At 43.1% G+C, this 14650-nt stretch overlaps 1 protein-coding gene and 1 long non-coding RNA gene across 10 annotated transcripts in view; one reads left to right on the top strand and one right to left on the bottom strand.

The window, feature by feature from the left end:
• Positions 1 to 607: 607 nt before the first annotated feature.
• NOD1 (nucleotide binding oligomerization domain containing 1) overlaps positions 608 to 14650 on the bottom strand; it is an 87730-nt gene continuing 73687 nt past the window's right edge. For 5 of the 8 annotated variants that reach the window (XM_043872251.1, XM_043872248.1, XM_043872247.1 and 2 more), the window contains 3 exons: positions 11978 to 12013; positions 10530 to 10613; positions 608 to 1725 (listed from right to left, as the gene is read on the bottom strand). In XM_043872251.1, coding sequence (XP_043728186.1) covers positions 1653 to 1725; positions 10530 to 10613; positions 11978 to 12013 — 193 coding nt within the window. In that variant the 3' untranslated portion in view covers positions 608 to 1652. Of the gene's footprint in view, positions 1726 to 10529; positions 10614 to 11644; positions 11670 to 11977; positions 12014 to 13156; positions 13207 to 14650 lie in introns of those variants that run through there. The other 3 variants (XM_043872249.1, XM_043872250.1, XM_043872253.1) reach the window with 3 other exon arrangements.
• LOC122674144 lies at positions 1614 to 12819 on the top strand. 2 transcript variants are annotated; one of them, XR_006334915.1, is made up of 4 exons: positions 1614 to 1747; positions 6142 to 6275; positions 7017 to 7163; positions 12380 to 12819. It is a non-coding gene; the product is annotated as an uncharacterized LOC122674144 (long non-coding RNA). The 2 variants fall into 2 exon arrangements; XR_006334914.1 differs by lacking the exons at positions 7017 to 7163; positions 12380 to 12819 and adding an exon at positions 7221 to 7682.

Here is a 14650-nt window from a genome sequence, read left to right as displayed (position 1 = left end):
GCCCATCAAGAAACAGTGGTGAGGGCCATGAAACCTGGCCATGCCAGCATACCCTGGCCCCAGCTACCAGGGACTCAAGGTATTCCCTCTGAGAAGCCGCTTGTGTGGACTGGGAGGTCGGATGGAGAGGCCTCAGATGCTTTCTCCGCCTGCTTCCCTCCCTTGGTAGGTGGAGGGACTTGTGAAGGATCACACTGAGGATGCCTCTGACTGGCCCTCGTCAGTTCTCCTCACAGCACGTCGCCCCAGGGCCCCACCCAATGCAGTAAGTGCCTCTGAAGGGGTCACAGCCTGCTTGCCAGGCCGACTTCCTTTTTAAAACCCCTGACTCAGACAACCGGAAGGACTGATGTTGAAGCTGAAACTCCAATACTTTAGCCACCTGATACAAAGAGCTGACTCATTTGAAAAGATTGCTGGGAAAGACTGAGGACAGGAGGAGAAGGAGACGACAGGAGATGGTTGGATGGCATCACCGACTCAATGGACATGAGTTTGGGTAAATTCCAGGAGTTGGTGATGGACAGGGAGGCCTGGCGGTTCATGGGGTTGCAAAGAGTCAGACACGACTGAGCGATTGAACTGAGCTGAACTCAATTAGAAATAATGAGTGTTTCAGTATTTTACTAACAAATGAATTGGCAAACGAATGAGTTATCTGGGAAAACCTCCTCCTTCCCCCCATTTAGCATCCACCGCATGCCCGCCATGGTGGCAGGGGTCTATCATGCTCTCCCAGCCGAGTTCTCAGCGACTCTGAGCCTTGCCTCCAACACAGCCATCCTCACAACTGCTGAGGGGCAGGAGGAGACTTCCCTTTCTCCACAGGGCGAGAGAGAAGCTCCAGTTTGGATGCCACGGCCACAAGGGCACACCAGGCCTTTATTCCTTTTGGAGAACGGTACTGATTCTTCTTCCTGGGGCAGAGCCCATAGCATCAGCCTTCTGGAGGTCGGTCCCATCCCACAAAAGCCCTGAGTGGAGCCTCAGTATTATGAAGACGTTGTCCTGTCCCTCAGACTGGTGAAGAGGGCATCCTGCCATCTTTGTCAGCAGACGGTGAGACTCCAGGACTAAGACAAATGTCCATGGTGGGGCCTTCCTTTGGCACCAGCTCCCTACAGAGCCTTGGAGGAGTCAAACCCCCACACTGCACCCCCTCAGTGGCTACAGTTTGAGGTGGGAATAGTCTCAACACTTGGGGAGGTACTGAGGAGGAAGACAATATTTCAGGTAAAACACTTTCCTTTGTTGAGCACCTTTGCCCCCTAAGAAACATGGTACCAGCTTTGCACCATGTCCTCAGCTCTTCAGTGAACATGGCAGTGACTGACTCGCTCCCCCTGGCCTCTGGGCAGGCATTTGTATGAGCTCTAAGTCTCCTTCCTCTAGTTGCAGATTTAAATAATCATGGCTATGCATTAACATCTCTTCATAGAATGTTTGCAGCCACTAAAATGGCTCATGCTTTTCCTGCAGAATTGTCACAGCTACTCAGGGACTCTGCCAGTCAGAGGGCCCACCTGATCTGCACCATGAAGGCAGGATTTCTAGCAGTCCCACCTCAGCAGACCCTGGATGCCGCCATCCAAGATAGACAACTGCACTGAGTCACCCCCAGGGCCAAGACCCACCCACAGGAAAACATCCCCTCAGAAACAGACAATCCTCTTCTCATCTTCAAAGACCTTGGCCTCCTCTGGTTTTATCAAGTTTCCATTTAAGCTGTTGGAGAAAAAGAACACAAGTAAGTGAGGGGCTACTGTATACACCTTCCCAACATGTGTTGCTAACACACTCTCATACTTCACACAACCCTGAAATTAAAGACCATGATCTGTCAAACACTTTTTTCTTTCTTAAAACTGAACTATAGTTGATTTACAGTATTGTGTTAATTTTAGGTGTACACCATGGTGATTCAGTATTTCTGCACATTATTTTTCATTACAGGTTATTACAAGATAATGGGTATAATTTCCTGTGCTACACAGTATATTCTTATTATAATACAGTAATTTGTATATATGTTACTCTCATACCCCTGATTTGTTCCTCATCCTTTTGGTAACCACAAGGTCATTTTCTGTATCTGTGAGTCTGTTTCTGTTTTGCATATATACAGGCATGTATATTATCTTTTAGATTCCACATCTACCTGATATAATAGTCAGTCTTTCTGTGACTTATTTCTTTTAGCATAATATTCTCTAGGTCCATCCACTTTGTAAATAGCAGTATTTCATTCTTTTTTATGGCCAAGTAATATTCCATTGTGCATATGTGTGTGTACATATACGTGTGTGTTTATCACATATTAATCCAGTCATCTGTTGATGAGCACTTGGGTTGCTTCCATGTCCTTGGCTATTGTAAATAGTGCTGCTGTGAACACTGGAGTACATATTTCTTTTCAAATTAGTGTTTTATCTTTTTCTGGATATATACCCAGGAGTGCAATTGCTGGATCATATGGTAGTTCTACTGTTAGTTTAAGAATCCTCCACATTGTTTTCCATAGTGGCTGCACCAATTTACATTCCCACCAATAGTGTACGAGGGTTCCCATTTCTCTATATCCTCTCTAGAATTTATTATTTGTAGACTTTGATGGTGGCCATTCTGACAGGTGTGAAGTGATACCTCATTGGGTTTAGATTTGCATTTCCTAATAATTAGTAATGTTGAGCACCTTTTCATGTGCCTGTTGGGAATCTGTAAATTGTCTTTGGAAAAACATCTCTTCAGGTCTTCTACCCATTTTTTAATTGAGCTGTTCTTTTGATGTTCAGCTGTATGAGCTGTTTGTATATTTTGGACATTAACCCCTTGTCAATTTCATCATTTGTAAATATTTTATCCCATTCTGCAGGCTGTCTTTTCATTTTTTCATTTTTAATCCATGTACTGGTTTAAGCGATCTTCAATCCTCAATATATATTTGCCTTTCCTATTGGTATTTTCCCTTTCCTATAGATTCTTTTCCATTTAGAGAAGATTCTTCAACATTTCTCTTAGGGTAGGTTTTGTAATGGTGAATTCTTTGCTTTTTGCTTCTCTGAGAAATTCTTATATTATATATATATATATATATATATATATATATATATTCTATATATATGATAATCTTCCTGGGATTAAGTATCCTAGGTTGATATTTTCCCTTTCAGGACTGTGAATATATCATGCTATTAATACTTTTTCTGGCATGCAAGGTTTCTGCAGAGAAATCAGCTGATAGCCTGATGGGGATTTCCTTGTAAAGGACTGTTTTTTATGGTATGTCTTGGTGTGGTTCTGCTTGGGTTCATCTTATTTGGGACCTTCTGTGCTTCCTGTTTCTGGATATTTGTTCCCTTCTTTAGGTTTGGGAAGTTTTCAGCCATACTTTCTTCAAATATATGTTTTATTGTCTTCTCTTTTCTCCTTCTGGAATCCTTACAAAGCAGATATTGGCACATTTTATATTATTCCATAGATCTCTTATGTTGCTTTCATTTTTTTCATGTTCTTTCTGTCTGCTATATTGATTAATTTCCATTATTTTATCTTTCATATCATTTGCATTTGTGTCATTTAGTCTGCTATTGCTTTTAGAGTGAGTTTTATCTCAGACATTGAATTACCTATTTTTGATTAGGTCTTTTTATAGTTTTTGTTAAAATGATCTGTGCTTAGATCAGTTTTCTTTTTTCATTCAGTTAGCATTTTTATTACCAGCTTTTCTGTTTCATTACTTTTTCCAGGGGGTTTCTCTTGCTCTTTCAATTGGGAGTAGTTCTTCTGCTTTTTCCTTTTACTTAACTGTTTCACCTAAATTCACTGAAAAAGAGAAAAGCAATCTATTGTGGTCATGAAGAGGTGTTTTTATGTGAGTGTCCCTCTGGTGTCTTTGGTGTGAGGACTGGATTTGATTGTGGATGCCAGCCCTGTCTTCTTCAGGGTGTGCTGGCCACCATCACCTTGATGGGGTATGGCTAGAACCTGCAGAGGCTGTGATGTAGGATCTCCTCTCTGCTCAGTGACCATCACACAGGGCAGGTGCTGCTCCAGAGTTGCTGGGGCAAATGCCCTGAGCGTTGGGCTTTTGAGTTGGCTCTGTTCCCTGGAGGTGTATGTCTTCCCTTCTCCCTGCACTGGGGCTTGTGCATTTACAGAGGTCTGATGCACCACCTGTGTAGGCATCTCACATGTAGCCCAAAGTCATGCTTCTTCCCACTGTGGTCATGCCACGTCTGGCGCAAGGTTGTGGCATTGAAGAGACTGGAGCATGTGCTTGGCTAGCAGTGGGGGGCCGTGGCATTACGGCCGAAGCGGCTGTGTTGCCATCAGACATTGGGGCTGTTTTGTTAGCGCTGTTGTAGCAACCACCCAGCAGGCGCCTGGGGGCCACGTCTGTGTCCCTCGATCAGGTCTTCTGCCAGGACTTGGCTTCCCTAGATCTAGTGCCAGTCTGTGGTGTGGAGTGGGCGGGCCTGGGGTGTTTGCTCAGCTCGGCTTCAGGAGCACAGTGAGGTGGCAGCCACTGGGGCAGACCTCTCTCTGCCCTGTCTGGTGGCAAGCAAGCACCCACACACTCCTCCCAAGTGGAGTCTAGGCTCTCCAGCCTCTATCTCTGTCACACTGGTTCTCCAAGCAGCCAAGGGGGCTTGTCTCCTCTGCACAGGAGCCCAGGACTGGGACACCCAGTCTGATTCAACCCGCTCACTTCCCAGGGCAAGTATCCACGTGATGGTCTTCCTTTTCCTCTTAGTCCCTGCCCAGGGGTGCCATCCTCACCTGATTCTTTTTCCCATCCTACCTGATTACATGGGAATCTTTCTTGTAGCCTTGGTTGTATAGGAGTTCTCTTGCCAGTTTCCAGTTTTCCATGAGACTTGTTCTACACTTGGATGTATTTTTGATGTGTTTGTGGGAGAAGGTGACCTCCATATCCTTTTACTTTGCCATCTTGATGACTTGTTAATCATTTCCAGATGGCCAAAAAACACATGAAAAGATGCTCAACATCACTCATTATTAAAGAAATGCAAACCAAAACTTCAATGAGGTATCACCTCACACCAGTCAGAATGGCCATCATCAAAATAAATCTACAAATAATAAATGCTGGAGAGGATGAGGAGAAAAGGGAACCCTCCTGCACTACTGGTGGGAATGTAAATTGATACAACTACTATGAGAACAGTATTGAGGTTCCTTAAAAAACAAAAACTATCATAAGACCCGGTAATCCTATACCTAGGCATATACTCTGAGAAAACAATAATTCAAAAAGATACATGTGTAGCCTCCAACTAATAAAAAATTTAAAAAAAAAATTAAAAAAAAAAAAAAGATACATGTGCTCCAGTATTCACTGAAACACTACTTAAAATAGCCTAAATGGACAGACAAATGGATAAAGACGATGTGGTATATATATACAATGAAATATTACTCAAACACAAAAAGGAACAAAATTGGGTCATTTGTAACAACGTGGATGAACCTAGAGTCTGTCGTACAGAGTAAAGTAAGTCAGAAAAATATATTAATGTATATATATATATATACAGAATCTAGAAAAATTTAGTACTGGCGACCCTATTTGCAGGGCAGGAATAGAGAGGCAGACATAGAGAACTGACTTGTGGACACAGTGAGGGAAGGAGAGGGTGGGACAAATTGAGAGAGTAGCATTGAGACATATGCACCACCATGTAAAACAGACAGCTATGGGAAGCTGCTCTACAGCACAGGGGCTCATCTCAATGCTGTGTGAGGACCTAGAGGGATGCTCAAGAGGGAGGAGATACATGTATACACATAGCTGAGTCACGCTGTGGTACAGCAGAAACTAACAACGCTGTAAAGCAGTTATAATCCAATTTTAAAAAAATCCCTTCATGGAGATACCGTCACTTCATGGAATGGATCTGAGGTCACCAATAGCCTCAATAAAACTGAATTTAAATGACATTTTTCAGGCCTTATCTTTCTTGCCCTTCACAGGCATGTCTTCCTCTTCTTTGAAACACTACCATCCTTTTCTTGGCTTGATATTTACACTCTCTGGTTTCTTTCCTACATCTGACCACTCCATCTCCTTTATTTCTATAGTCTCCTCCACATGACCTCTAAATAATGGATTTCCTCCAGGCTTGGGGCCTGGCCCTCTTCCCCAGAAGAACCTCATCTATCCCTGGCCTCATCTGTATGTCAGTGACCTGGGCGAGACCTCTTTACTCCGGCGCCTCTTACCTGCTTGACATCTTCATCTGGATGCCTCCCAGGTACCTCAAAGTGGGCACCTCTCCCCAGGGTTCCTGAGCTCCGTGAATGGCACACCACCCTTCCTCCAGTTGTGCAAGTTAGTAACCTGGAGGTTAACCTTGACACCTTCCCCACCTTCATATTCTGTCACAAAGTTTTGTTTCCTAAGTATCCCTAGCATGGCTCCCTGGAACCTCTCCATATGTTCCCCACCACCGTCCTGATCTGCCTTTCTATCACCTCTTCTCTGGCCTTTCCCAGTCCACTTTCCCACAGGAGCCAGGGTGGTGTTTTTTGTTTGTTTGTTTGTTTTACAGTGCGGCTCTGAGCACATCTGTCTTTGCTTGAAGCCCTTCAATGACTTTCTACTGCTTTTAGGATAAACACCAAAAATATGCAAAAGGACCCATAGATCTTTCATGGTCTAGTCTCTGCCCATCACCTCCACCTCCTGTGGCCCTTCTCCTACCCTGTTCTTCAAGGGTACCACGTTCCTTCCTGCCTCAGAACTTTTGCATATGATGTCCTCCTTCCTAGAACACTTTCTTCCCACTTGAACTGATGATCTCCTATTTATCCTTCATGGCTTAGTTTAAATGCCACTTCCTTCAGGAGACCTTCCCTGAAACCTTCTTTGTATTAGGTTCCCTTCTCAGCTTTCCCCTCTCTAGCACTCATCATGACTGTCATTAAATAATTACTTGAATAATTTTTTCCTTTACTATATCTTCCTCACCACTGGATTCTCGGAATCGGCACAGCACCTGGCACTCAAGCACTCATTTGTTATAAAACAAATTAAGATGCAGTGCTTTCCCTGGGGACTCTGCAGTGACCTTGACAGAGGCCCTACCCTCAAGGAGTCTGGAGGAGACAGCCTCACAGAAAGCTCTTACAATGGAGTGTGGGTAAGTGCTATAATTTATGACACCGGGTCATAACTCTGCTAATTTCTGTCTTTGAAGGCATAACTCACCGAGGGACTTAAGATCTCAAGTTCTTTTTGAACAGGGATGAGGCAGACATAAATGGCATTACAGATAAAGAGTCCAAGGAGATGGCCAAAGGTAATCTCTGCCAGTGGTGACCCTGGGCAGAGCCTGACCCCAGCCCTGGCAGCCCATGATGTGAGACTTCTGGGATGAACCAGGGGCTGGAGTGAAGATAACGCCTGGGCCAGCGCCCAAGGCTTCCTCCTTGTCCTCTTTTCTAATCCTTCCTGACACCAATGCCTTGTTCAGGTTCTACACAGCATGCCTTAAAGACTGATACTTGGTCCTATACAAATAGTTCTTTGTGTAGGAACAATGGTCTTTGGTAGGCCATTTCAAGCCAGTCAAAATTAATGGAACAGAATAGAAAGCCCAGAGATAAATCCACGAACCTATGGACACCTTATCTTTGACAAAGGAGGCAAGGATATACAATGGAAAAAAGACAACCTCTTTAACAAGTGGTGCTGGGAAAACTGGTCAACCACTTGTAAAAGAATGAAACTAGAACACTTTCTAACACCATACACAAAAATAAACTCAAAATGGATCAAAGATCTAAATGTAAGACCAGAAACTATAAAACTCCTAGAGGAGAACATAGGCAAAACACTCTCCGACATAAATCACAGCAAGATCCTCTATGACCCACCTCCCAGAATATTGGAAATAAAAGCAAAACTAAACAAATGGGACCTAATGAAACTTAAAAGCTTTTGCACTACAAAGGAAACTGTAAGTAAGGTGAAAAGACAGCCCTCAGATTGGGAGAAAATAATAGCAAATGAAGAAACAGACAAAGGATTAATCTCAAAAATATACAAGCAACTCCTGCAGCTCAATTCCAGAAAAATAAATGACCCAATCAAAAAATGGGCCAAGGAACTAAACAGACATTTCTCCAAAGAAGACATACAGATGGCTAACAAACACATGAAAAGATGCTCAACATCACTCATTATTAGAGAAATGCAAATCAAAAACCACAATGAGGTACCGTTACACGCCAGTCAGGATGGCTGCTATCCAAAAGTCTACAAGCAATGGATGCTGGAGAGGGTGTGGAGAAAAGGGAACCCTCATACACTGTTGGTGGGAATGCAAACTAGTACAGCCGCTATGGAAAACAGTGTGGAGATTTCCTAAAAAACTGGAAATAGAACTGCCATATGACCCAGCAATCCCACTTCTGGGCATACACACTGAGGAAACCAGATCTGAAAGAGACACGTGCACCCCAATGTTCATCGCAGCACTGTTTATAATAGCCAGGACATGGAAGCAACCTAGATGCCCATCAGCAGACAAATGGATAAGGAAGCTGTGGTACATATATACCATGGAATATTACTCAGCCGTTAAAAAGAATTCATTTGAACCAGTCCTAATGAGATGGATGAAGCTGGAGCCCATTATACAGAGTGAAGTAAGCCAGAAAGATAAAGAACATTACAGCATTCTAACACATATATATGGAATTTAGAAAGGTGATAACGATAACCCTATATGCAAAACAGAAAAAGAGACACAGAAATACAGAACAGACTTTTGAACTCTGTGGGAGAAGGTGAGGGTGGGATATTTCAAAAGAACAGCATGTATACTATCTATGGTGAAACAGATCACCAGCCCAGGTGGGATGCATGAGACAAGTGCTCCGGCCTGGTGCACTGGGAAGACCCAGAGGAATCGGGTGGAGAGGGAGGTGGGAGGGGGGATCGGGATTGGGAATACATGTAAATCCATGGCTGATTCATATCAATGTATGACAAACCCACTGGAAAAAAAATAATAATAATAAAAAAAATAAATAAATAAAGCAGCTGCATGTGCTTAAACCATCCTAACCAGTCACTGAGCAGAGTAGAAGGCAGCTGTGGTCCACAGACTGTCCTTCAGCCTAGTCTCCTGTCCTCTCCCCACCTCTGTCTGCCATCTTCAAACAACAGAGTCATCAGCAAATGGGGTACTTCTAGGAAAGGATTCCTGACTGAGGAGTAGGCTTGGCTTTGAAGACGACTTGCCACAGTGCCTCGATCAATCTGTTTGGAGCCTGGGCTCTCTTCTCAAGCATAATGTTTTCAAATGATTTTTTGGCTTTGCCTCCAAATAAGAACATTTTACATTGTGAACCAGTGTCTATGCTGGTACACATATATACATACACACCCACATCTGAAATTAGATTATGAAATATCTCATAGTGTGCACACAGCATTCTGGTGTTTTACTCCATTTCATTCTTTAAATAATGCTAGTTATAACCTACCAAACCAATTTATGATCCTCTAAGGAGTTCTAAAGTAAAAAACACTGTTCTAGCAGCTAAGATCAGGGAGCAAGCTGTACCTTGACTTATATTTTTCAGGCTATGAAATTCTTTTCCCCAGTATGAAAAAAGTTAATGAGTAACTACCCCCTGAACTGAGGGTTTGGGCCATGGCAAGGCTGCTCCATGGATCTCAGGACCCTAGATGGAGCATGAACTCCTGTGGTCTCTGTCCTCCAGGGGAACCTGGCTCTGGCCCCTGCCAGGCTTTCCATGTAGGTCTGAGCCTCACACTCTGCTGGGCTGTCTCAGGCCAGGCCTGGGGCAGAGAGCAGATTCCAGGGCTCTTGGGGGGTCTGGGTTCAAGGACACAGGGGCCCTCTGTTCTCAACTTGGTTGTATCGGTACTGAGGCAGTCAGGGCCCTTTCTGTTACTAGTGGGACACACACATTCCCTCACCCCGCTGAATATACTCCAGGCCCAGTCCTACCTGTGGGGGAAGTGGGGGGGTGCATGTGTCCCGTGGGAGGCACGAGAAATGGAATGGGGCGCAACATTGCAGTGAGGCAGGCCAATGGGCTTTCCTTCTGCTGGCATAAGCGAGTCCTCAGAAGAGAAACAGGAAGTTGGAAAAGAGTACAGTCAGCTCAAATACAGCCTGGAAGCCCAGACAGGAAAAGAACGTGCTTCAGACTCCAGGCCATCTCTCAGTGGGAATCATTTCTCAGTCTGTCTGCCCCTGTACAATCTAGGACAGGGGGACTGCAGAAGAGTGTCCTGACTAGGAAGTCACAGCCTTGGCTGAATTTCAGCTTCTCCTCTTAGGTGTGACCTGGGTCTGGGCCTCAGTTTCTACATCTGTGAAATGGAAACAGTACTACCTACTTTACAGATTGTTGGAAAGATGAGAAATAAATGCACATTGCCTTACATTGTGCATAGCACATAGCACCATTGACTAAGTAAATAATCACTGTTGTTATTACTACAAAAAGGAGTAGATCAGTCTTACCAAATCTCCATTATCCCAGTGTTCTTCTGTAATGCCTCTGCCAACTGGGCAATCCCCTTGGCTGTGATCTGGTTCTGGATAAGCCTGAAAGAAAAACATACCTTTTGTATCAAGGCATACTGGATGAACTCTGTCCATGTCATTAGGGGGTTGGAAGGGTATGATGGAATGAGAGACAGGATCAGGAAGAACTGAGTCCATTTAACTTTCAGTCTAGCAAAGATTGTCTAGATCAGACTCATGAGAATAAATGACGTGTTTTAAAATGTTTGTTTTCTGATGGGCAGAAGACCTAAATAGGCATTTCTCCAAAGACGACATACATATGGCCAACAGGCACATGAAAAGATGCTCAGTGTCACTAATTATTGGAGAGGTGAAAATCAAAATCACAATGAGGTACCACTTCATACCAGTCAGAATGGCCATGTTTAAAAAGTCTAAAAATAATAAATACTGGAGGGGATTTGAAGAAAAGGGAATCCTCCTACACTGTTAGTGGGAATGTAAATTGGTGCAGCCACTATTGAAAATGGTATGGAGGTTCCTTAAAAGAAACTAAAAAATAGAGTTGCCATAAGATCCAACAATCCTACTCCTGGGCATATATCCAGATAAAACTAATTTAAAAAGATACACAATAGCCAACACATGGAAACAACCTAAATAGCCATCAGATGAATGGATACAGAAGATGTGGGGTGTGTGTGTGTATATATATACACACACACTATGAACTATTACTCAGCCATTAAGAATATCATACTAAGCAGAGAAGGACAAATACCGTATGATAGCACTTATATGTGGAATCTAAAATATTACACAAATAAACCTATCTACAAAATCAAAATAGACTGCAAAACAAATATAGAAAACAGACTTTGTGGTTGGCAATGAGGAGGAAGGGTTGGGAATTCGGGATTCATAGATGCAATTTATTATATACAGGATGGATAAACAACAAGATCCTACTATATAACACAGGAAACTATAGTCAAAAGTCCTGTGATAAACCATAATGGAAAAGAAAATGAAAAACAATACACAGGGGACTTCCCTGGCAGTCCAGTGATTTAAGACTTTGTCTTCCAGTGAAGGGGATGCAGATTCGATCCCAGGTTGGGGAGCTAAAAATGCCTTATGGCCAAAAAACCAGAACAAGAGAATCAATATCATAACGAATTCAGTAAAGACTTAAAAAATTTTTTTAAATATATAACTGAGTTACTGTGCGGTACAGCAGAAATTAAACATTGTATTAATAGATAAACATTTAAAAAATTTATTGATGTAAAACTTAACTTTTCTGTATATTTTTAGCATGAGCATAATAGATCTGTATATTCACATGTAGGTACTTTATTACATGAACATATACATGCATGTGTGCTTGACACTTTTGCTTGGAGACTACCAATCTGAACAACAAATTCTAAAGAATGTACCTGGGAACACGCAGTCTGATATCTCCTTCCAGGTGGCTGGAAAAAGGCAAGGCAGCTTTTAAAGTTAAACATGCTTAAGAGCTAGGCATTCTCTTCTTTGCCAGGGAGGGGGAAGAGGCTTCCAAAATGGTGCCATGTCCTATCCACCATCTGAGAGGGAGGGAGGGGGAACTATTCCTGAGTCCCAGTGGGAAAGCATCCATACTGGGGCCTCTAGGACTATACCCCATTATGTTGGGTAACAGTGACTCAATGAAAGGAAGGTTTCAGATAGAGCTGAGAAGCCTGAACAAGTCCTGAATTGCTCCCCTGGGAGGCTGTGCTTCCAGCTCACCCAGGAAAAAAGTGCAGCACAAGTCAGTGATATGTCTACTTTTTTTTTTCTCTCTTTTTTTATCACAGGTTCACTCCTCTCCTCTGGCTTTTTGTAGATAAAGGCTACAAATGCACTTGACCTATCCAAGAAGGCAGCTGTATGAGGAAGATGAAGGCCTGAATTACCATGACTGATGAGATTTCAGAAATTAAGCCAGTCCCTTAGAAGGAAGCAGTATAGCATGGTTAAAAGCTCTCCTCACATACAATTACACCTACTCCCCACCTTCCAGCTATAGATCCTTGAAGAAGCTCTCTGTTCTTTGGTTGCCTGACCTATAACATGAGAATAATAACTGTAAGAGAACCCACAAGCCTGAGTGTGTGAGTTTCAATAGGAGGATGGGTATGAAGTAGTTCTCAGTCTCTACCACGGTGCCGAGTACAAGTTCTTGTCACCATTCCTGCCCAAGCACACAGGACTAGGCAACCATGCTGTAGCCAGGACCCAGTGATCGCTGCCACATCTCCCACAGACTGGGGCCCCTGGTCTTGATGCAGAGGTGGTACGCATGACCACAGTGTGACTTCGACTTTTTTGCAAAAGGAGCAAAAATAGAACCTGGAAGTGGGCACAGAGTTCTGCATTCAGTTAAATTCTGCTATTTCCTAATGACCCCTTCCATGGTTGCGACCAGTGGCACCACCTACGCCTTGCTGGAGGTAGGCTGAGCTGCCTGCAGCCTAGACCTGGCAAGAGGCTGGGTAGGAGGAGAGGTTAAAAAGGCTGGCAGTGCTCAGGCCCACTGGCTACCTTCACCCTGGCCAGTGTGGTCTGTGCTCACACAAAGAGCGAAGACTCACTCTCTAGCCCTCTTCTTGCTGTGTTCTCCCTGGAGAGGCTGGCCTGACACCTAGGGAAAGGCATAAAAGAAAGAAAGGGTCAGAAAGAAAAGGGAAAAAAACAGATGTAAAAGTAACACACTGGGTTTATATATATATATAGAAACTGACATGGTGATCTAAAATTCACGTGGAAAGGCAAGGGACCCAGAATAGTCAAAACAATATTAAGAAAGAAGAACAAAGTTGGAAACACACACTTCCTGGTGTCAAAAACTTATTACAGAGTTACAATAAGCAGGACAGTATGGTCCTGGCATAAGGATAAACATATGGCTCAACCAGAATAGAAAGTTCAGAAATAAACTCACACATTTATGGTCAACTGATTTGACAAAAGTGTCAGGGCCATTCAAAAGAGAAGAGTCTTTTCAACATGTGGTGCTGGGACAACTGATTATCTAGATGCAATAAAATAAAGTTGGACCCCAAACCTCATACCATACACAGAAATGAACTCCAAATGGATCAAAGACCTAAATGTAAGAGCAAAACTGTAACACTTAGGAAATCTTTGTGACCTTGGATCAGGCAATGATTTCTTAGACAACCTAAAGCACAAGCAACTAAAGAAAAAATAAATTGGACTTCATCAAAACTAAAAACTGGTGCTTCAAAGGGCACTGTGAAGAAACTGAAAAGAAATATTTGCAAATCATCTATCTAGTAAATGTCTAGCACCTAGAATATTTAAAGAATCCTAACAACTCAGCAATTAAAAGGCACATAACCCAATTTAGGGCTTCCCAGGCGTTACCAGTGGTAAAGAACCCACCTGGCAATGCAGGACAAGAGTTTGATCCCTGGGTGGGGAAGATCCCCTGGAGGAGGGCTCAGCAACCCATTCCAGTATTCTTGCCTGGAGAATCCCCATGGACAGAGGAGCCCGGTGGGCTACAGTTCAAAGGGTTGCAAAGAGTCGGACACAACTAAAGTGACTTACCACAGCCAAACCCAATTTACAAATGAACAAAGAATGTGGAGCCAGTTCTCCAAAGAAGATATACAAATGGCCAATATGCACATGAAAAGACACCCAACATTGTTAGTGTCAGGGAAATGCAAATCAAAACCACGATGAGACAGCACTTCATATCCCATAGGATGGTATGACCCCAAAAGACCAATAACCTGTGTTGGTGAGGACGTGGAGAAATGGTGACCCTCATACCTGACTGGTGAGAATGTAAATAGCATAATCACCTTGGAAAACAGTTTAGCAGTTAACAAAATAACCATATAACCCTGAAATTCTATTCCTAAGTATATACCCAAAAGAAATGAAAACATATGGTTACACAAACATGCACGAATGTTCACAGTAGCATTATTCATAACAGTCATAAAGTAGAAACAATCCAAATGTCCATCAACTGATGAATGGACAAACAAAACGTGGACTATCCATACAATGGAATATTCAGCCATAAAAAGCAATGGAGTACTGATACATGC

Source organism: Cervus elaphus, chromosome 18 (genome assembly GCF_910594005.1).
Source record: "Cervus elaphus chromosome 18, mCerEla1.1, whole genome shotgun sequence".
Classification (NCBI taxonomy): domain Eukaryota; kingdom Metazoa; phylum Chordata; class Mammalia; order Artiodactyla; family Cervidae; genus Cervus; species Cervus elaphus.
This window is presented reverse-complemented; position numbering and strand designations above follow the sequence as displayed.